The following is a 22,654-nucleotide window of genomic DNA, read 5'->3' as shown; positions in this document are numbered from 1 at the left end:
CCAAAGCAAGAATGCAGAAAGTTGTTAAGCCTGTGAAAGAAAAATTTGGCTTATCTTTCAGGCAAGACCTTTTGTTGCCAGAGATGAGAATCACTTCACTAGGATGAATCCCAGACAAAGGAAGGGGTTTAGGTTTGGGGAAAGTAGACAAGAAGTAAAAATGTATTATCAATCATGTAAATAATTAGTATTTTAACCCTGCTGTCCTCACCATTCTCTGATTTCATGAAATTCCATTTTCAATACATTCAGCATGTCTGTCATTCCTTCACGTTAACATCATTCGGCAATGCATTGTAACCTGATTTGCACTTTCAGTACCTCTCTCTGCTTCCAGAGTTTACTATTTTTATTACTGAATTTGCTTTGCAATTACCCGTGAATGCAGCCAAACAAAACAGTGTTACTCCGGGACCAAGATGCAAAGCACAGTACCAACAGTCACACACAGCACAAAGGACACATAGCACATATAAGATAGCAGCGAACTACAGCCATACAAAAGAATATAGCCCAAGTCCTTGAGTCCATGAATGTTGCAGCAGTCTGCAGTTAAACACAATACAGCTTGTCTTCTGCCAAGTGAACACAGGAGGGCAACACTGATGCTGCACCACAATACCTTGGATGGAGGCTCACCAACTCTGACACCTCTCTCCTGGATGGCTGCAAACAGCTTGAGGCCTGGGCCTCACCACAGTCGAGGGGGACTAGGCCTCAAGTAGGTTCACCCTCACTTGTAAATGTGCTGAGAAACCTCCTTTGTCAATAGTATGCCACCATGTAAACTTTAACAAAACTCTCCCTTAGGGATTTGCTGTTGCCTGGACTTTGAGTGAAATAAAATACTTGAAGTATAAACTGTTGCAGTAGGACACCTTAAATTTTAGTAATGATGTGATTTCAAACACGCCATACAGACTATTCTACCTTATCTGTAAATCGGTTTTGTGCACGTTTTATTTGGATGCTGGGGGATGCAATGTCAGGATTGCAAGCAAATGTCTCTGTTTGGTTGTTGATATCTACTAAATTGTCAGGCTAAGGACATCCTGTGTAAGGTATCAAAATCAAATAATTTAAGAAGGAAAATTCTGAGTTGTCCAATAAGTCGTAATTTGTATGCTCCACACAAGATGTTTCTTGTTTTTTTTTAAAAAATGTATTAAAAACCTCAAATGCTTCAAGCCTTCTTTGGATATAAGGAGAGACATGTTTTTAAAATATCTATAGCATCTGTTCTGATAATAAGGGTTGCTATGGAAACTAAGTCTGTTACTAATACAGCTAGGATATGCAGTATTTTGGAAGCAGGAAGTAGATACGTGTCACAAATTGAGTTTTGTATATATGAGCACACAAAATTCAGGATTAATGGATAACCTGGGATAAGATGTGTACCTTTCTCTTTGTCATTTATCCTAAGTGGACTATGAAGATTAAAAAGGATTTTCGACTTTAAACCTGGCCCAGTTCCAAACAAGAAAAATATAAAGCTGACTAATACACAATTTAATGAGCTGTAAGCAGTCAGTTGAAACTGTTATTTAATAGTTGACCCATAACCTAATCCCTATCTGGTGTAATCTGGGATACAAAAAAATGGTATTTGAATTTGTAATGATAACAAATGAAGTAATTAATTTTGTGTTCAAATTTCCAGTTCTAGTATATAAATTTATGTTTAATAAAACAGTAAATTACCAAAAATCTACTAGTGCAGAACTGCTACAATTTGCATCTGGTAATTTTCTGGGTTCTTATGCAAATACTATTACGCTCTTTTGTGACTTTTATTCTGAGTTGATTAGATTTCAATCTGAGTTTTATTTTATTTGGTGTACCTAAAGTCATAAAAATTTCCAAGGTGGATCATTGGAGCATTGTTTAACACAATTTGATACAAGGAAGTAATGATAACCAAAATCCCGGTCACAATAATGGATTTTAATGAGTACGGAATTTTAAAGGAAAGAAGCGGTGTTGTTTCGGGAGTTAAGTTGGGGTCATAGGCTGTTGGCATCTGAAGTCACAGCCACAAGTGAAGTTATTGAAATTAAGTTTACTGATGAAGTTGGAACAGGAGGAGTACTAATATCTCTGAGGGTTCGTAAGAATGGAAAGTAATATAGAAATAGGGAGAGGCAAAGTCATAGAATAATTTGCACAGATGAATTTTTGCTAACTGCTGTTGCTATTCATGCATTCTTGTGCACTTTAGATGTGAAGGATAAGTCATAAGAGTTGTTGATACCCTGGAATTTGTTACTAGAGATAGTGGCGGAGACAGTATAAGAGATAACCCTCATAAATAAACACACTAACCTGCTATTGATGGAGAAAAGTTACTCTTCTGGTTTCTCAATAGAGCTATACAATAGATACACACATGCACATGCACAGTATGTGTTGCACTATTACCACTTAGCCATGAAAAATTGGAGTAATATCAGCCATACTGGTGATCTGGGAAAGACAACTTAGCCAACAGCTTTGTGAGCAGGCAATTTGTTGTCTACAAAGCCAACAGTTTCAACTCGCTGCCAAAGGGAATTCAAATAAAATGGGCTTTGAACCAGTTCATGAAAGGTTAAACAGGAGATCCAAACATGAGGTCTTATGAACAATACCCAGCAGTTGCCAGCTGAAGGCCATCTGTTTCGATTGTCGTGTTATTTAATAGCTTGGTGAGATATGTCAGTTGTTTCCACCATTTAGCTGATTGTTTTCTCATTTGCTCATGCTGTTAGGTTATTAACAATATTGCCTTACCTTGCTTTTTGCTGATACACTTCAGTCAATGCCAGAATCACATAAGCCATTCTGACCCATCTTTCTGAAAGGAATTCTAAGTAATGTAACTAAGTACATAAAGAGATATAAGCTAGGGATGGAAAAGTGGACATCTTATTCACTTGCAGCATGTGAGTGTAGCTGTCAAGCTGTTGAGAAGGTGATCTTAAAAAAATGGTGGTGAATTGCCACCGTGAAGATCTACAGGCTGTCGGAGATGGTATTCCCACAATTCTGTGGGGTAGCAAGTTACCCTAGTGAAAAAGGGAAATCTTTGGCACATACATAGCTAAAGTGCCTAAGACTTTGTACAGTCCTATATTTGTGAATATGGAGTGCAGACCAAGTCTGTAAATCTGGTGGGAACAAAGAATGTTGAAGGTCAAGGGCAGAGCGTGGTGGGAGGGGTGTGGGACAGGTAGCAGACAAGGAGTGTCAGGGTGAGGGGTGATGGAGGTGCAAACACACCTAGCGCTTGAATTCAGGCATTTGCTTCCAAACAATTGGCTTATTGATCATTTCAGAATCTGGTGCTTCCCACTCCCTCCCTTCCTCCTTCCCCCTATTCCAGCCATGATTCCTCTCTCCCTGCCCCTTCCCACTATAGACACCCATATCAGAGTCAGGTTTATCATCAACATGTATGGCATGAAATTAGTTTTTTTCTGTGGCAGCAGAACAGTGCAATACATAAAATTACTATAGTGCTGGGTAAAGTCTTAGGCATCCTTGCTATATATATGTGCCTAAGAGTTTTGCATAGTAATATATAGATAGAAATTGAATTAGTGTAGATATTGAAGGGAAACATGCAGGTTCTGGTGCTTTTATGCACCTAGTGACTTTGAGTTAGGAAGCTGCAGTCAACGTTTAGCTTGTGGTGTTGGTACATTGTCTCTTTTCAATGGTACATATAGGAACCACGGTGCTGTGGGCAATAGTGAGAGTGAATATTTTGGGTGAGAGATAAGGGCGCCCATCAGGCAGGCTGCTCTGCTTTAGTTGGTGTTGATCTGCTTGACTGCTGTTAGACTGGCACACACCCAGAGAATTGAAGGTATTCAATCTCATGTGTTTTTTAAACGATGGAAAGGCATTATAGAAGTAAATCGACAAGTCATTTAGTATAGCGCACTTGGCCTTTGACCTAGCTTTGTAAACACAGCAATATGGCTGTGAAGGTGAGTGACACTAGGATTAAATGTTAAGGGCAGGTGGTTAGACAGTGTGGCATGATTGTTGCTTGTCAGTTACCAGTCCATGACAAGCAGACACAGAATAATTTATGAGCTTAGGAATTCTGAATGGAGTTGAACATTGTGCAATTTCCAAACTCTCCACATAGTGAAGAAGGGACAGTCATTGCCGAAGCTTCGAAAGGTGATTAGTGCAGAAATCCAGTGGCTGAGATGATGGACTTGTAATAACCACACCCATGCTTTTTGGGAGGTGGTTCTCGTCATTGGAGAGCTTTTCCCATAGCATTTACATTAATCAACTTCTCAGTAGTTTGATACCTTGTACTTTATAAGTTTTTACTTCTTCAAGACAAATTTGTCCTACAAATTAATTGCATAACACCTTATTCTTAACAACGTAACACCCATGTTCACTTACCAAATTCCTGAAAAGCATTGACTTTCTATCACTGATTGAAATGTGTAAAGTGATCAGATGGTTTTATGATAAGTACTGTATACTCTGTTTACAGCTGGAGGAAGGAGAGCAATTTTGCACCATTGTGACCACCATGGGGGAAGAAGCTGGTGAATTTCTTGCCAAAGGCTACCTGGGCCTAGGGTTGGTGTACAGTCTTCAAGCTACAGATGGTAGGTTAAGTTAAGCTGGGTTTGCATTTCACCTTTCTGTGACACTTGTTTTTTGTGTTCAGCAATGCACCTTTCCAAGGTCATTATGGCTGTAATGTTTTATATTTTATGAACAGACCTGTTGAAATGTTATCAACCTGAAATAGTCATAGAGTTGTCACAGAAATACGCCATTTGACCCATCACTTACATGCCAACCTTTTTGTCTGAATGTATCCTTTGCTTAGCCTATTTAATTACCTTTTTAGTTGCCTCTTCAATGTAGAAATTGTCTCTGATTCCTTCACTACCTCTGGCAACAAATTCCAGGATATCAACAAACTTTTATGTTGAAGAAAGACTTATCCCTCATCTTTCCTTTGAAACTCCTTCTTCTCAATTTAAACCTGTTCTTTGTCAATCCTAGCACTGGAAAAGATTTTGTTTTTACATCTTTCTCTTTCATGCAGGGTCTTGACCCAAATTATTGACATACTTTTTGCCTCCTCTGCTGCCTGACCAACTGAGTTCTTCCATTGTTGTCTTTTCACCCCTCTTAAGAACATATGAAAGGCCAGAAGAGCAAAGTTATCAAATAACCATAAACATGAGAAATTCTACAGATAGCTGGAATCCAAAGCAACGTATATAAAACGCTGGAGGAATTCAGCAGGGCAAGCTGCATCTATGGAGATGAATGAACAGTGGCATAATCAACTGTCTTCTCAACAAATTGTATATATTACATATAAATAAAATAAAACTACCACACTGCTAATTAAGTAAAATATTAAATTTGTCTTTACAGTCATCATGTATTTAGTTGAATGTGATGAAAGTATGGGGCAGTGTGATTTCAGAGGTTTGTTTTCATTTTGAATTTGATGACGTTGACAATCAGGTTTACTATCCCCATCCTGAAGTTCACTGTTTTGCAGCAGCACTGCTGTGCAAAGATATACAAATTTTAAAAAATGTATCGTGCAAAAAAAGGATTGATGAATTCATGGTCTATTCAGAATTGCGATGCTGGAGGGGAAGAAGCTGCAGCTGAATTGTTGAGGGAGAATGGTTAATTAACCTTTTGTTGTATCACTCTGCAGCCCCATTAAGAAGCACGCAGGACGACCTTCATAAGAAAGCTTTGAAAGCCCTGAGAAGGTAAGAATGGATGTTTGAATTTACATTAGTGTAAGCAAGAACTGAGTTGGCAGAGAACAAAGCTTGCATTAATGCTGAACATTAGCAATTCATTTATATTACACTGTCAGAGTCAACAGAAGCTGATTTGTAGGTGTAAATCTGATGAATAATTTTCTCAAATCAAGCAGTTTTTAACTTGTTAAAACCTGTTAATGATTTCTTGTTTTTGACCTGTTAAAACTTATAAAGCTAGATGGAAGTAGCCTGTTGGACTAGATGAATGCATTAAAACACAGTGAGACTGTTTCCCTAATGGTTTATAGTTCCTACTAGGACTGCTGTGAACTGTTTTCAATTTATTGCAGATATTTTGCAATTATATGGTACTTACAACAATGATAAAATATATTTTTTTTCCAGAGGCACAGGTTTGCATATAATTCTGGCAAATCATAGGAACTCTGAATATATTAATTAATGAACTATTTAGTGTCCCACTGTTAAAACTAAGGATGTTGTGCAGTGTACTATGCTAGTATTGAGTTACCAGTCTCCTCTGGAATTATGCACTGGTATCCATTTGGATCAGGAAAGACTAGATGGCTTGGAGTAGACTAAATCGGGGGAAGAGACGGAAAAGCGGTAGAAGAAAGAGAGTGAACAGAAGGAAGAATGATCAGATGATCTGAGGAGATGGAGATATGGAACAGAGAAGAGTAGGCCAGGAGAACAACAAGGAATGAACGTTGAGCTTCCTTACTAACTTCTGTAAATCCTTTGGTCTGGTCAGTTGGGCAGAAAGTAACACATGGAATTTAATTCAGAGAAGTGCAAGATAATTTGGGAAGATTTGTCTAAGTGAGGGGGTTTTCTGTAAATGGGAGTAGTGTAGAGGAACAATGGGATCCTGATGTTTATCCACAGTTTCTTAAACAGAGCAGGAATGAGTTGATAAAATGCTTTACAAAATATAACAAACAAGAGAAAATCAGCAGGTGCTGGAAATCAAAGTCATGCACTCAAAATGCTGGAAGAACTCGGCAGGCCAGTCAGCATCTATGGAAGAGAGTAAACTGTTGACATTTTGGGCCGAGGCCTTTAATCAAGACTGGAAAAGAGATTAGAAGTCAGAGTTAGAAGGTGGGGGAGGAGAGGAAGAGTACAAGGTGGTAGGTGATAGGTGAAACAGGGAGACTGGAAGGGGTGAAGTAAAGAGCTGGGAATTAGATTAGTGAAAGGGATAAAGGGCTGCAAAAAGGGGAATCTGATAGGAGAGGACAGAAGGCCATGGAAGAAAGGGAAGGGGAGCACCAGAGGGAGATGATGGGCAGGTAAGTAGATAAGGTGAGAAAGGGAAATGGGAATGAGAAATAGAGGGGGGTGCAATTACCAGAAGTTTGGGAATTTGATATTCATGCCATCAGTTTGGAGGCTCCCCAGGTGGAATATAAGGTGTTGCTTTTCCAGAGTATGGCCTCAATGTGACAACAGCGGAGGACATGGACTGACCTGTCAGAATGTGAAGTAGCGTTGAAATGGGTGACCACTGGGAGATCCCGCTTTATCTGGCAGACAGAGCACAGGCAAGGTGGTCTCCCAATCTATGTCGGTTCTCACCGATGTACAGGAGGCCACAGCAGGAGCACCGGACAGAGTAGATGACCCCAACAGACTCTCTCTCAGGTGAAGTGTTGCTTCACTTGGAAGGATTGTTTGGGGCCCTGAATGGTAGTGAGGGAGGAGGCATAGGGGCAGGTGTGACACTTCTTCAGCTTGCCAGGATAACAGACTGTTCATTCATTTGCCAAAGCACAGATATTAAGACCAGGAAGATTACATTAGAATTGCTTATGTCATTTGTTACACCACAGTTTAAATGCTGTATAAATTCTGGTCACTACCTTACAGAAAAGATGTAATGACACTGGAGAGGGTACAGAGGAGATTTACAAGGCTATTTTCAAAAATTTAAAATTGAGGCTGTGAGGAAAAATTGAATTATCCAGAGATACTTTATTTGTTACAAAGTTGGCTAAAGAAGCTACTTAAGGGGCCTTTTTGGAACACAGGAAGGACAGTTTTCCTTTAACAAAGGAGTCAAAACTCAGGAAGCATAGATTTAGATTAATTTGTAGAAGATGAGATGAAATGTGTGATAAAGGTCTGACAGCCACTGCATAGATGGATGGTAGGGGCATGAATCCTCATCACGTGCATCTCGTGTTGGGATGTACCCCACAAGAGCAATTTCTCCAGAGCAGTCCAAGTCCAATCTCATTGTCACCAATACAGCAGGCTTCTGTGGAAGGAGACACATTTAATGCTTCAGGCGCAAAACAGCTCTTTTGAAAGATGAACCTGAAACACTAAACGTTTCTCTTTTCACAGATGCCGTTTTACATGATTGATTTTTGTAGTATTTTCTGTTTCTATTTCGTTTTCCAGGATATGCAAGTTTTTTTCAATTAAGGCTGTGGATCTTTTTTTCCCCAACTGACACAGACAACATGATCTAACTAGCCTCCATCTGTTTTATAACTTTTTTATGTGGGATGGAGGATGAAACCTAAGTAAAACTTCAGTTATTTTACAATTGATCAATACAGGTTTCTATTAAAGTACACCACATGCACTCTGCAGTGGCTTTTTCAAAGGTCTGATTTAATGTCAGACAAATGTATACAATATACATCTTGAAATGCTTTTTCTTCACAAACATTCAAACAGAGAAGTGCCCCAAAGAATGAATGACAGTTAAACATGAGAACCCCAAAGTACCCCCCCCCCAGCTCCCCCCTCCCGCACATAAATGGCAGCGAGCAACAATCACCACCAGCTAAAAAAAGCATTGGCACCATCGCCAAGCGCTCAAGCTGAGCAAAACAATAGCAAAGACACAGACTTGCAGTCACCCCAAAGACTTCACGTTTCATCCGGCATTCGACATACCACAAGCTCTCTCTCTCTTCCTAATAAGAGAGGGGGAGATGTCTCCATTTTCCCAGCCAGCGGGGAGACATAACAACTCACCGGTTTATGATGTTAAAATTCTGTTACGTCGCTCTTTTTGAGCTCTGTGCCTGAAGATCGCAAAGATCTCGGGTCTTCAGGCCCACAGCAGTAAATTTTCTGACTCCTCCCATTGATACACAGGTCTCCTGCGGTGACACCGACCCTCGATCCATCTGTCTCTAGACCCCCGAGATATTAGGCTTCCAAATACGAGCCGGACTCTCAGGCCGAACCCTTCGCGTGCCGAACAACGGCCAGTCCTGAAACCCCGAAAACCCTGAACTTCAATATTGGTTTACATAACACCTTCCCTCCCTGATTGTGTATGATCAGCCATGATCACAGTGAATGGCGGTGCTGGCTAGAAGGGCTGAATGGCCTAAAGGCACCAAAAAAAAGCTATAAGAAGGGAAAAGATGATATCTGAGGGAAAGCTAGCCAAAAATATTAAGCAGGATACTAGAAGTTTTTTTTCAGTTATATAAGGAGTAAAAGAGAGGTGAGAGTTGATATTGAACCACTGGAAAATGATATTGGTGAGGTAGTAATGGGGGATAAAGAAATGGCAGATGAACTTAATGGGTACTTGGCATCTGCCTTCACTGAGGAAGACACTAGCAGTTTGCCAGTGGTCCGTGAGAGTCAGGGAGCAGGAGTGAGTGCCATTGCTATTAGAAAGGATAAAGTACTAGGCAGACTCAAAGGTCTTAAGGTGGATAAGTCAACTGCACCAAATGGACTACATCCCAGAGTCCTGAGAAGAGATAACAGATGCTTTGGTTACAAACTTTCAAGAATTGCTTGATTCTGGTATGGTCCCAGAGGATGTGAAGATTACAAATGTCACTTCGCTCTTTAAGAAGGGAGGAAGGCAAAAGAAAGAAAATTTATAGACCAGTTAGCCTAACCTCAGTGGATGGAATGTATGAAGGATGAAGTTTCGGGGTACTTTGAGACAGCATGGTTTCTGAAAAGGGAAATCTTGCCTGACAAATCTGTTAGAGTTCTTTGAGGGAGTGACAAGCAGGGTGGACAAAGGAGAGGCAGTGGATATCATTTACTTGGATTTTCAGAAGGCATTTGATAAGGTGCCAAACATGAGGCTACTTAACAAGATAAAATCCCATGACATTATAGGAAAGATACTGGCATGGATAGAGGAATGGCTAACAGGTAGAAGGCAGTGAATGGGAATGAAGGGGACCTTTTCTGGTTGGCTGCCGGTGACTAGTGGTGTTCCTCAGGGGTCAGTATTGGGACCGCAACTTTTCATATTGTTTGTCAATGATTTAGATAATGTAATTGACGACTTTGTAGCAAAGTTTGCAGATTGATATGAAGATAGGTAGAAGGGTAGGTACTGCCGAGGAAGCAATGTGATTGCAGAAGGAGTTGGAAAAATGGACAAAAAATGGAAGAATGGACAAAAAGTGGCAGATGAAAAAAAACCCACTAAACTAACCTAAAACAAAAAAAAAGACTGGGCATTCCATTTGAGGATATAATTACAAAAAAAGGGGAGAAATCCTTCCGATCAAATCTAAAACACCACGGAGAAGAAGACAGAAGATTTCCTAAAGAAGTGAAAAAAGTAAAAAAAAAGAAAATTTAAATCATATGAAATTATTGAATGAAAGGTCACCAGGTTTGTTCAAATTCAAAAGATGTATCAAATGTCCGACTTCTAATTTTCTCCAAGCTTAAACACAACATAATGGAGGACAGCCAAAAAAAAAACAGTAGGTGGATTAGGATCTTTCCAATCCAACCAAATAGCTCTCCTAGCCAGTAAAGTTGAAAAAGCTATAACACATTGAGCAGAAGCAGAAACATATCCTCCTTTCTTCGGAGTGATCCCAAAGATTGCCATAAGTGAATTAGGTTGTAGGTCCAAACCTATGACTTTGGATAACGTTCTAAAAATAGTTTAGTGGGGTTTTTCTTTCTTCTTAATAATAGAAATTTTTAGACTTTTTTTCTTGAATTGTTAAGAGGTGTGTTTCCTTTTATATATTAGCTCAATATTATACTATACATGATTTTGATAGTGTACACTCCTTTTTTTGCTTGTACTTCTATTGTAATATGTATTTGATATAACTTCTCTGATTTGTATTTGTCTTTATATATTATATCTTTAAATCAATAAAAAAGATTAAAAATGAAATGAAAAAAGTGGTAGATGAAATACAGTGTTGGAAAATGTATGATAATGCATTTTGGTAAAAGGGACAATAATGCGGACTATTATTTACATTGGGAGAAGGTTCAAACATCAGAGGTGCAGAGGGACTTGGAACTCCCAGAAGGTTAATTTACAGGTTGAGTTTGTGGTAAAGAAGGCAAATGCAATGTTGGCATTTATTTCAAGGGGAACAGAATATAAAAGCAAGGAGATAACGCTGAGGCTTTGTAAGACACAAGTCAGGTCACACTTGAAGTATTATCAACAGTTTTGGGCCCCATTTCTCAGAAAGGTTGTGTTGTCATTGGAGAGAGTCCAGAGGAGGTTCATGAGGATGATTCTGGGAATGAAGGAGTTAACATATGAGAAGCGTTTGGCATCTTTGGGCCTGAACTCACTGGAATTTAGAAGAATGCAAGGGGATTTCATTGAAACCTACCAAGTGTTGAAAGGATTAGATAGGATGGATGTGGAGAATATGTTTCCTATGATAAGGGTATTCAGAACTGGAGGGCACAGCCTCCAAATTGAGGGCTGACCTTTTAGAACAGAGGTAAGGAGAATTTTTTTTTAATCCAGAGAATAGTGAATTGTGGAATGATCTGCCACAGACTGCGGTGGAGGCCAAGTCCGTAAATATATTTAAAGCAGCAGTTGATCATTTCCTGATCAGTCAGGACATCAAAGGATATGGTGAGAAGACAGGGGTATGGGATTGAGTGGGATCTGGGATCAGCCATGATGGAATTGCAGAGCAGACTCGATGGGCCAAATGGCCTAGTTTGCTTCTATGTCTTATAGTCTTATGAATAAGAACATTAAACCATCTATCACAATAAATAAGTAGCCTGTATGTTCAATAAGAACACAAAATGCTGGCAGAACTCAGCAGGCCAGACTGCATCTATGGGAGGAGGTAGTGACAACGTTTCAGGCCGAAACCCTTCATCTGTATGTTCACAGTTTTAAGAGAATTTTGGTTTGATTTGTTTCCCAATAGACTCTTTGCCTGAAAATGACTCATGGCCCAGTTGTGTGCATAATGCTTTTTTGTGAAATGGTGAGATATGTGAAGTGCTCTTGTTACTAGCCATCAGTTGATGTTGTTGTTTGCTTTGTTTCATTCCATCCAGATAGCTGTATTTTCAAAGGTGACAGCAAGATGGTTATTCAAGGCAGGAATTCAGTTTACAGCAGTGTAATGTCGTGTGTTGGCTATGAAGGTACCACGATTAAGAGCCTTAGGATTCTATGAACTCCCTTATGGAACATGCCACTTTCTCTGTTATGGAGTCTATAGACAGGCAAAAGTCCAAGTTCATAAGGAACGAAACTGGCACTTATCCAGTTAGTTATGTCACCACTGAACATGTAATACTGAACATCACAGTTTTGTTACTTAGTCAAATCTACCCTTGACTCAAAACATTGACGATGTATTTCTGTCCAGAGAGATGCTGCTTGGCCTTCCAGCGTTTTGTTTATGGCTACATCTGTGTTCTCTTGCGTCTCCTTTGTTCTTTTGACTTGTCTAAGCTATCCAAGAGTTAGTGAGGAAGCTCTTTTTTTTTTACTAATATATTTATCAGCATTGTTTTAAATGAGAAAGAACACCTAAAAGACATTGAAGAAATAAATACATTATACAAAATTAGTCCACATAAAACCTGGCTTTAGGAAAGAAAATTGATACAAGAAAACCTTTAAATATTCTGTCATTTTCTGAAAAGTTCATTTTCAATTCTTCATCAGTATGTGTGGGGGAAAGGAATAATCTTTTTGGTATGTATGCTATTCTTTGTTCATTGCCACATAGAGGTAACTGGCTTTTATAAATGGAAATGATCAGATCGACCAGACATTGACATTAACTGTAATATTTAGCTTTGGTGTGCTAAGGATTGCAGAATTTAATTAACATTAAATTCAAAGCATTGCCAATTGGTCTATTTTTAAGCAATATTTTAAAATGTCACTATATTCACATAGAGCTATTATTGTTGCAATTAAATCATCTCAAATTTGTAGCTGTGTAACCAGGTTTTATTACTTCATCACATTAAATTAGGAAAGATTGGGTTTATTTGTTACATGTATATAGAAACCTGCAGTGAAATGCGTCATTTGTGTCAAACACTAGCACAGTCCAGGGATATGCTGGAGACAGCTCATAAGTGTTGTCATGCTTCCAGTGCCAACATAGCGTGCCGTCAAATTACTAACCTGTACATCTTTGGAACGTGGGAGGAAAGTGAGCACCCACATGGTCATGGGGAGAATGTACAGGACAGTGGTGGCAATTGATCCCTGACTGTTGATGCTGTCAATTAAACTAGCTGCTATGCTACCGTGTGGAAATTTCACCTTGATTTATAATTGTTTTCCTCTTGTATTGAATTTTTGAATATTTATTGTGTGGCTTTATTTATTAATTTAATTAATTTATTTTATAATTTATCAAAATCCTATGTACCAACCTCCTAGAGCTCACAGTTTGGATCCTGACGATCATCGGATTGCCCTATACCTATCTTTACAGATGGCATTCAGCAGGCAGGTTAGTATTCCAATTATTACTTGTTGGCCCTATTTGTTCAATTTTTACATTTAAAGCAATGGTATAGCACAAAGTTTTATGTGCGGGCAGTAGTTTAAGCACAGAAGCTTGAACTCCGAAAGTGTTTTTTTGCACTTCAATGTGTTCATGAAGCTTTATATTAAATTATTTTCTTCATGCAAATGACGCACATAGATGGTGACATCCATAGAAGCAGCACTGCTCTGTAGTGGGAAACGTGCCGCTCCTGTCCCTTTAAGAGGTGGCTCAAAGGTCACATACGTTGCATTGCAACAACTGAGAATCTGCAGTACATCGGTAGGAGAAGTTGTGCTGAACCTGACATTGCCAGGGAAACCCATCAACACCTCTGTGTACATAGTGTTTGAGTTCTCCTTCATCGTAAACAATGTTAAGTGGACTCACAAAACTAAACATGACATGGAGTGATTTCATGGCCATTGTGTTTCTAATAGAAGTTGGCTACTATTGACTAGAAAACAAAATAAACCACACAGCTACCCACATCACAAATACAACGGCACACAAGTCACTAAGCTGGTCACGTGACTCAGTGGCGATAAATCTAAGCAGTCAGAGGAATGACTACTGCGGAGTTACTTATGAGTTTGCAGTACTTGCAACAATCTTTCACAAATGTAGAAGAACAATATGTTAATAATCACAGTACTCTGAAAATACAAATGAAAGCTCATCCCTAATTGCTCATGAGAACATGATGGTGAGCTGCCACCTTGAACCACTGCAGTCTGTGAGATGTGGGTATTACCAAAACACTGTTAGGGAGAGAGCTCCAGGATTTTGATCCTGCAGCAAATAATGGGCAATAAATTTCCAAGTCAGCATGGTGTGTGGCTCGGAGAGCAACTTCCAGGTGTTGGTGTTCCATGTTTCTACTGCCCTTGTCCGAGCAGGTGCAGATTGTCAATTTAAGGTGCTTTCAAGGACTCTTTCCAACCCGTTCTCAGTATTTTATCTGCACAATTTGTCTTGCATATTTTTGTCAGTATTTGTCTGTTTATGTACAGTTTTTCATTAAATTCTATTGTATGTTTCCCTGTAAATTCCTGGAAGTAATTGAATCTAATGGTAGCATATGGTAACATATGTACTTTGATAATAAGTTAACTTTAAACTTTAAACCTTTGGTACAAGCTGCTGTTACTGTTCATTGGTGGTGGAATGAGTGAATGGCTGTGGATCAGAATCACGTTTAATAACACTGGTTGTAAAATTTGTTAACTTAGTGGCAGCAGTACAGTGCAATACATGATAATATAGAAAAATAAGTAAGTAAATTAATTACAGTATGTATATGTACATTAAATAGTTAAATTGAAATAATGCAAAAACAGAAGTAATAAAAGTAAGGTAGTGTCCAATGGTTCAATGTCTATTTAGGAGTTGGATGGCAGAGGGAAAGAAGCTGTTCCTGAATCACTGAGTGTGTGTCTTCAGGCTTCTGTACCTCCTTCCTGATGGTAACAATGAGAAGAGGGCAGGTCCTGGGAGTTGGGGGTCTTTAAACGCTGCCTTTTTGAGTCACTGCTCATTGAAGATGTTCAGGATACTATGGAGACTAGTACCCATGATAGAGCTGTCTAATTTTACAACTTTCTGTAGCTTACTTAAATCCTGTGCAATAGCTCCTTCCCCCACCCCCCCCATACCAGACTGTGATGCAGCCAGTTAGAACGTTCTCCACAGTACATCTGTATAAATTTATGCATTGATATATTGGGTCCAGGTTAAGTCCTCAGACATATTGACACCCAGGAATTTGAAACTGTACATCCTATCTGCTTCTGATCCCTCTATGAGGACTGGTGTGTGTTCCCTCATCTTACCACTTCTGAAGTCCACAGTCAGTTCCTTGGTCTTTCTGACGATGAGTGCAAGGTTGTTGCTGTGAAACCACTCAACTAGTTGGTGTGTCATGTTCCTGTATGTCCTTTCATCACCTTCTGAGACTCTGCCAACAGTAAGTAAATTTATGAGCCACACTCATCCATGCAAGTGGAGAGTATTGCATCACATTCTTGACGGGAGACGGGTAGGCGATGAATTAATTACAGCAGAGTTCTAAGCCTTTGATCCGCCCTTGGAGCCACAGAGAGGAACTGACTGTTCCAGTTCAGTTTCTGTTCAGTGGCGACCCCCATGATATTACAGTGGGGGATTCAGGGATGGTAGCGCCATCTGATGTTGGGATAAAAGCTGTATTTTTTCTGGTTAGATATCGTTATTGTTGGGCACTTGTGTGGTGCAAATGTTACTTGCCATGGATATTTTTATTACAGCAATCTCTTTGCTACATGAAAGTAGCTTGGAATATCTCCACATGATGAAAGCTGTGCAGGTGAACAGATTCAGGTATTTATTTTCCCCATTTTAATTGTTCCTCATGCACTAAAGTTCCCATCATGTGAGATGGTTAGTGTTAGAAGGCCTCAAGTGCTTCAAGAGGTTGGATGGAGCAATTCACATCCAGCCTCAAAAATAACCTTGATCCCTTTCAATTTGCCTATCAGCACCACACGTCAACAGCAGATGCTATTTCATTGTCTCTCCATTCTGTTCTGAACCATCTGGATAACAAAAGCACAGAGGTCAGACTACAGTACGACGTTAACCATTCCCTCCATAATTATCACTAAGCTCCCTTGCACTTTTGTCTAGAACCTTGACTTCTACATTGCCAGGCCTCAGTCAGTATGGAATGATAACAACATCTCGTCCCCACTGACAACAAACTCAGGTGCATCTTTAGTCTGCATGACACATCCATGACTGTGTAACTAAACACAGCATCAATGCCCTTGACAAAGTCACCAATGACACAGTTGACATTGGTATTGAATAAATCAGTGTGCAGGAGTGAGATGGGACAGCGTATTGAGCAGTTCAGCAACAAGCTCTCTCCTACCATAAACTAAACAATTAGTCCCTTGGTTTTCTTCAAAGATGGAACTTGGTAGATCACGCTTTCAGTTTTGGATTGGCCGTGGAATGATGTTAACATCTTAGACGATTTGTGCTGGACCCAGCACAGAGATGTAATCATGAAGAAGGCTCACCAGTGCCTCTGCTTTCTCTGACACTTGAGATTTGGCATGTCACCAAACACTTAACAAACTTCTATGCACTTACTGTAGAAAATATCCTCAGTGGCCTGATGTGGCACTTGCAATGCACAGGAATGCAGGAGACCGCAAACAGTAGGGAACATCATGGTCTATCATGGCACAACCGTTCCCTACTATTGTCGGAATCTACAGGATGTACTGCATCAAGAAGGCAGCATCTATCACTGAGGATTCCCACCACCTGGGCTCTGCCCTCTTCTTGCTGCTACCATCGGTCTGGAGGTAGGGCATAGAAGAGTGCAACACAGGAACAGGCATTTCGGCCTGCGATATCTTTGCTGAAAGTGATGCTGCCAGTATGTGATCTGCACCCCTCCATTACCTGAATATTCATGTGTACAGAGTCTCAAATGCCATTTCAAAAGCCCAACGACCCACATGATTAAGTTCAGAAAAGGCTACTTCACTGCAACGATCAGATTGTTGAACTGACTTGTATGACTCCTGTCCTACCTCAGCAACAGAACATGATGGCCACCTCTTCCACTACCATGGATTTGTTTCAGATAATGATTTTGCACTACTATCTTGTTTCTTTCTTCACTGTCATATAAGATTTCTGTATAATTTATGTCCTGTGTGTTGTCTGAATCAGCATGCCTGAGATACTCCTGCAAGCAAGTTTTTTGTTGTACCTCACTGGACTTGTGCATATGACAATAAACTCAATGTGGACTTGGAGCCATCACAGTAAAGGCTGCTATGGTTCTTACCATTAGTCATATACAAACAAAGATTACTTGGCAGGATATACTGACATTACTTATTGTTGATCATACTCTTCCCCAGCTCAAGATTACAAAGTCCTTTGTTTCTATTTGAATATTTCCAGCATGCTTTCCATCATGTCTTTTCAGCATGGGTACTAGCTTCCACGCCAAATTTCATGACCTGTTTCAGTGATGATTAATCTGATTCTGAATTTGCCTAAGGATCCATTGGGGAAAATTTGCAATGTATATGGGTCCCTGCTGCACAACTTTCTGGTCAATGACTAAAGCTGTTGGTCTGCACCAGTGCTTCCCAACGTCAGCTAGTGGTAGGGGTCCATGGCATGATAATGTTTGGAACTCCTGGTCTAGAGGGATTTTTCTTTAATTTCCAGCATTTTCTTCTGATTTGTACAATAGCCAACTTCTCTTCAATGCAGAAACTAGAAACATATAAACATTTATAAGTCTTACATCTTTTTATATTCAAAGTAAGAAGAGCAATCAGGTTCGTCCTGGTTCTGAATAACATTATGTCCATCATTGTGCTGGCTTTAACAAATGTAGCACACCAAAAACACTGAAACAGTTTCTCAGGAACATTAACTGAGGATGTTCGCCAATGTCAAATTAGTCAGGTCAAGTATTGCCAAATGGGAAATATTATTCCCAGCAATGCTTTTCATGATCTGACTGCCTCTCATCACCTATTTTGAATGTTTTACTTGACAGTGGGCTCACTGGGATTTGCAACTATGAAATGGCAAGATGCCAGATATCTGGAGACAGGCCTGATGGATACATATTTTGGAACAGAACTTTTCTGATTGTGTGCTAGATTTAGACACTATTGTAAGGTTCTTCACAAGCCTAAATTAAATAAGATATATCCTTGGGGACCAGATATGATTTTTTTTTCTCACAGCTTGTAGTGACAATGTTTTATGAAAACGGCACTATATTCCATCTTCTCTTTCCAACATAATTTCCTTTTTATTCATTTTTTGATTAATCATTTTATTATTATATCTATTGTTCTTTTTATTTCTTTTATCTTTTTTGTCTGATCTTTGCTTCTTATTTTTTCTTTAAACTTCCATTGCTATTACTGTCATTGATTGACATTTGATTTAAATGCTTCTTTGAAAAAATCTTTCTCTTCTAGAATAGTACTTAGTGAAGTTTAATTGATAATAAAGCAATGACTTTCTGTTTAATTAAATCAACTGTTTTGATTGATACAGCTTCCTTCCCCCTTCTTGTAGCTCCCAACAATTTGCATATGCACACTTAATGCAAGCTTTGAGCAGCTCCTTATTTTTGAGTTGGCTATATTACTGGTGACTATTACCTCTGCCTCAGAAGGCAGTGGAGGCCAATTCTCTGGAAGCTTTCAAGAAAGAGCTAGATAGAGCTCTTAAAGATTGCGGATTCAAGGGATATGGGGACAAGGCAGGAATGGGGTACTGATTGTGGATGATCAGCCATGATCATAGTGAATGGTGGTACTGGCTGGAAGGGCCGAATGGCCTACTCCTGCATCTATGGTCTATCATCTGTGGTGAATTAACAAGCAATAACTATTTCAATTCACCTTCATCTTCTGCCTTTGTCTTCTCGGTGCTATAAGCCGCAGCAGACATATTTTTTAATTCCCTTTTTACAGACTAATTTAATTGCCACTCTTTATAGCATTTCTTTTCTGCATTCATCCCTTTGATTAGCTAGTGCCATTTGGAAGAATAAAAAATTAATTTCAAGTGACAGAGAATTAGAAAACAAATTTAGTTCCTGTATTCTAAGGCAGGTTATGACAATCCAGAAGTTAGCTGACCTAGGGCTTCTAAATGTTGTTGCAGTTTTATTATATATTTCCTGTGTTTTGTTTCTTTTGCAGATCTCTGAAGCGATTGAACTGTTACAAATAGCCCTTAAACTCAGGAGTGATGACATGCATTCTCTCCATTTACTGGCACTTCTGTTTTCTGCTCAAAAACACTATCAACAGTCTCTGGAAGTTATTAACATGGCAATCAATGAATATCCTGAAAACTTCAGGTATTGTTAAAGTATTCATATCTGAGAACTTATTTCCATTACCTGTGATTGATACCTTCCCATTTGTCAATGGTAGCTAGGAACTTGTAGAAGGAGCTTCTGTTGCCTTAATTAGTACCAAAATGGATTTCATTCTGAGAGTAGTAATTTATAGAACATGTATGAGTTGTACAAAACATAGCATATGATAAGAATGGTATTTCATGGGAAATTAAATTTACAGTTTTCTGAAAATTAGAATGTGTACAGAGTAAATGTAATTTAAATATTTGAATTTATAAATTTAATAATCTTCAATGTAATTGGCGTGGATTGTTTTCTCTGGAGCAGTGGAGACTGAAGGGAGATCTGATAGAGGTTTACAAGATGATGAGAGGCATAGATAGCGTGGACAGAGAGTATTTGTTTTCCAGGGTTGAAATGTCTAATGCCAGAGGGCATGCATCAAAGGTGAGAGGGGATAGGTTCAAGGAGACTGTGAGAGGTAAGTTTTTGACAGAGGGTGGTGGATGCCTGGAATGCGCTGCCTGTATGGTGGTAGAGGCAAATACAGAGATGTTCGGATAGGTACATGGATGTAAGGAGAGAGATGGGCATAGTGTAGGTAGGAGGGATTAGTGTTTTGGGTGTTTTTGATTTGCTTTTTAGCTGGTTCAGCACAACATTGTGGGCCGAATGGCCCGTTCCTGTGTTGAAATCTTCTATGTATTCATACTGACTAAATTTTGGAAATTAATTGTTCTAGCATCAAGCTAGGTGTTAGTTTTGAGTAAAAATAAATATGCTATACATGCTATAAACATTGTTCCTAAAAAATGAACATTGTTGGTAGAATCTCAGGTGGTGATGAGAGGGCAAACAGGAATGAGATATGCCAACTAGTGGAATAGTGCCACTGCAACAACCTGGCACTCAACTTCAGTAAGACGAAAGAGCTGATTGTGGAAGGGTAAGATGAAGGAACACATACCAATCCTCATAGAGGGATCAGAATTGGAGAGAGGGAGCAGCTTCAAGTTCCTCTGTGTCAAGATCTCTGAATTCTATAGATGTACAATGGAGTGCATTCTGACAGGCCGCATCACTGTCTGGTATGGAGGGGCTACTGCACAGGACTGAAAGAAGCTGCAGAAGATTGTAAATCTAGTCAGCTCCATCCTGGCACTAGCCTACAAAGTACCCAGGGCATCTGATGGGACATTGATCCGATGCAAAACTGGGCTGAGAAGTGGCAGATGGAGTTCAACTCAGATAAGTGTGAGGTGGTTCATTTTGCTAGGTCAAATAGGATGCCAGAATACAGTATTAATGGTAAGACTCTTGGCAGTGTGGAGGATCAGAGGGATCTTGGGGTCCGAGTCCATAGGACACTCAAAGCTGCTGCACAGGTTGACTCTGTGGTTAAGAAAGCATACAGTGTATTGGCCTTCATCAATCGTAGGACTGAGTTTAGGAGTCAAGAGGGAATGTTGTAGCTATATAGGACCCTGGTCAGACCCTACTTGGAGTACTGTGCTCAGTTCTGGTCGCCTCACTATAGGAAGGATGTGGAAACCATAAAAGGGTGCAGAGGAGATTTACAAGGATGTTGCTTTGATTATCACATGCCAGTGATAATAAACCTGATTCTGATTCTGATGTAAATATTGCAGTCACCTTTGGAAAAGAAACATGTACAAGTCTGTATAATCTTTTCCTTTAGCGATCGATGCAGAACACAATAGATCACATAAGAAAAGAGCTGGTAACTCATGGTAATGAGGATGTGCCTTATGAGAATAGGTTGAGTGAACTCGGCCTTTTTTCCTTGGAGCGACAGAGGATTGGAGGTGACCTGATAGAGGTGTATAAGATGATGAGAGGCATTGATTGTGTGGATAGTCAGAGGCTTTTTCCCAGGGCTGAAATGGCTAGCATGAGAGGGCACAGCTTGGAAGCAGGTACAGAAGAGATGTCAAGGGTAAGTTTTTTGCGCAGAGATTGGTGAGTGCATGGAATGGGCTGCCAGCAATGGTGGTGGAAGCGGATACGATAGGGTCTTTTAAGAGACTCCTGGACAGGTACTTGGAACTCAGAAAAATAGAGGGCTATGGGTAACCCTAGGTAATTTCTAAGGTAAGGACATGTTCGGCACAGCTTTGTGGGCTGAAGGGCCTGTATTCTTCTGTAGGATTTCTATGTTTCTAGCTTTAGGGAGTGGTGTCTCAGAAAGGCAACGTCCATTATTAAGGACTTCCAGCACCCAGAGCATGCCCTTTTCTCACTGTTACCATCAGGTAGGAGGTACAGAAGCCTGGAGGCACACACTCAGCGATTCAGGAACAGCTTCTTCCCCTCCGCCATCCAATTCCTAAATGGACATTGAAGCTTTGGAGATACCTAATTTTTTTAAATATACAGTATTTCTGCTTTTGCTCTTTAAAAAAAATCTATTCAATATATGTAATTGATATACTTTTTTGTTTATTTATTATTATGTTTTACTTTATTTATTACTATTTTTTCTCTCTCTGCTAGATTATATTTTGCATTGAACTGCTGCTGCTAAGTGAACAAATTTTGCATCACATGCCAGTGATAATAAACCTGATTCTGATTCTGATATAAATATTGCAGTCACCTTTGGAAAAGAAACGTGTACAAGTCTGTATAATCTTTTCCTTTAGTGATCTATGCAGAACACAATAGATCACATAAGAAAAAAGCTGGTAACTCATGGTAATGAGGACATTGGTTGTTGCATTATCTATTGTTAGTAATGTACATTTATCATTCACTTGCAATGAGAAAGCAAACAAGGTACATCTTCTGGGATCCATTAGGAAAACAATGTTATATTTCTCTTCCAAACTTCAATCCTTAAAGTGGCAAAGGATATTTCATTTGTACCCACATTCTCTCATTGATCTTTGCTGCTTCAAGCTTATAATTTACCATAAGCAATCTGAATGCCATTGGCTTGCTTACGGAATGTAAAACACCACAGGGTAATATTGTTTAAATTTTTCTTAATTAGCCACTTCTAAGTAGCTGCTCCATTACCGACGTTGCCATTCACTCTGCATCTTTAATGAGAAGCTGGTTTCTGCTACTGACATGCACAGCCTGACGGAGGCTTTGAATTTAGAAGCAGTTATCAAAATCATCTTACAAACTTGAAGATCTATTAATTTATAAATTTTGGAGGATGTAAATCATTTTCATGAGGTCAATGGTGAGCC

General features: G+C 39.4%; 1 protein-coding gene across 4 annotated transcripts in view; it reads left to right on the top strand.

The window, feature by feature from the left end:
- LOC132402741 (tetratricopeptide repeat protein 7A-like) overlaps positions 1-22,654 on the top strand; it is a 245,947-nt gene that overhangs the window by 120,133 nt on the left and 103,160 nt on the right. For all 4 annotated transcript variants that reach the window (XR_009515057.1, XM_059985708.1, XM_059985710.1 and 1 more), the window contains 4 exons: positions 4,505-4,622; positions 5,705-5,762; positions 13,426-13,498; positions 19,273-19,433. Coding sequence is in view for 3 of the 4 variants with exons in the window: in XM_059985708.1 (XP_059841691.1) it covers positions 4,505-4,622; positions 5,705-5,762; positions 13,426-13,498; positions 19,273-19,433 (410 nt within the window). In the remaining variant the exon portion in view is untranslated. The remainder of the gene's footprint in view (positions 1-4,504; positions 4,623-5,704; positions 5,763-13,425; positions 13,499-19,272; positions 19,434-22,654) is intronic.

This window comes from Hypanus sabinus, chromosome 12, assembly GCF_030144855.1.
Source record: "Hypanus sabinus isolate sHypSab1 chromosome 12, sHypSab1.hap1, whole genome shotgun sequence".
Taxonomy (NCBI): Eukaryota; Metazoa; Chordata; class Chondrichthyes; order Myliobatiformes; family Dasyatidae; genus Hypanus; species Hypanus sabinus.
Note: the sequence above shows the minus strand (reverse complement) of the source record. Positions and strands in the feature narration are given on the sequence as shown.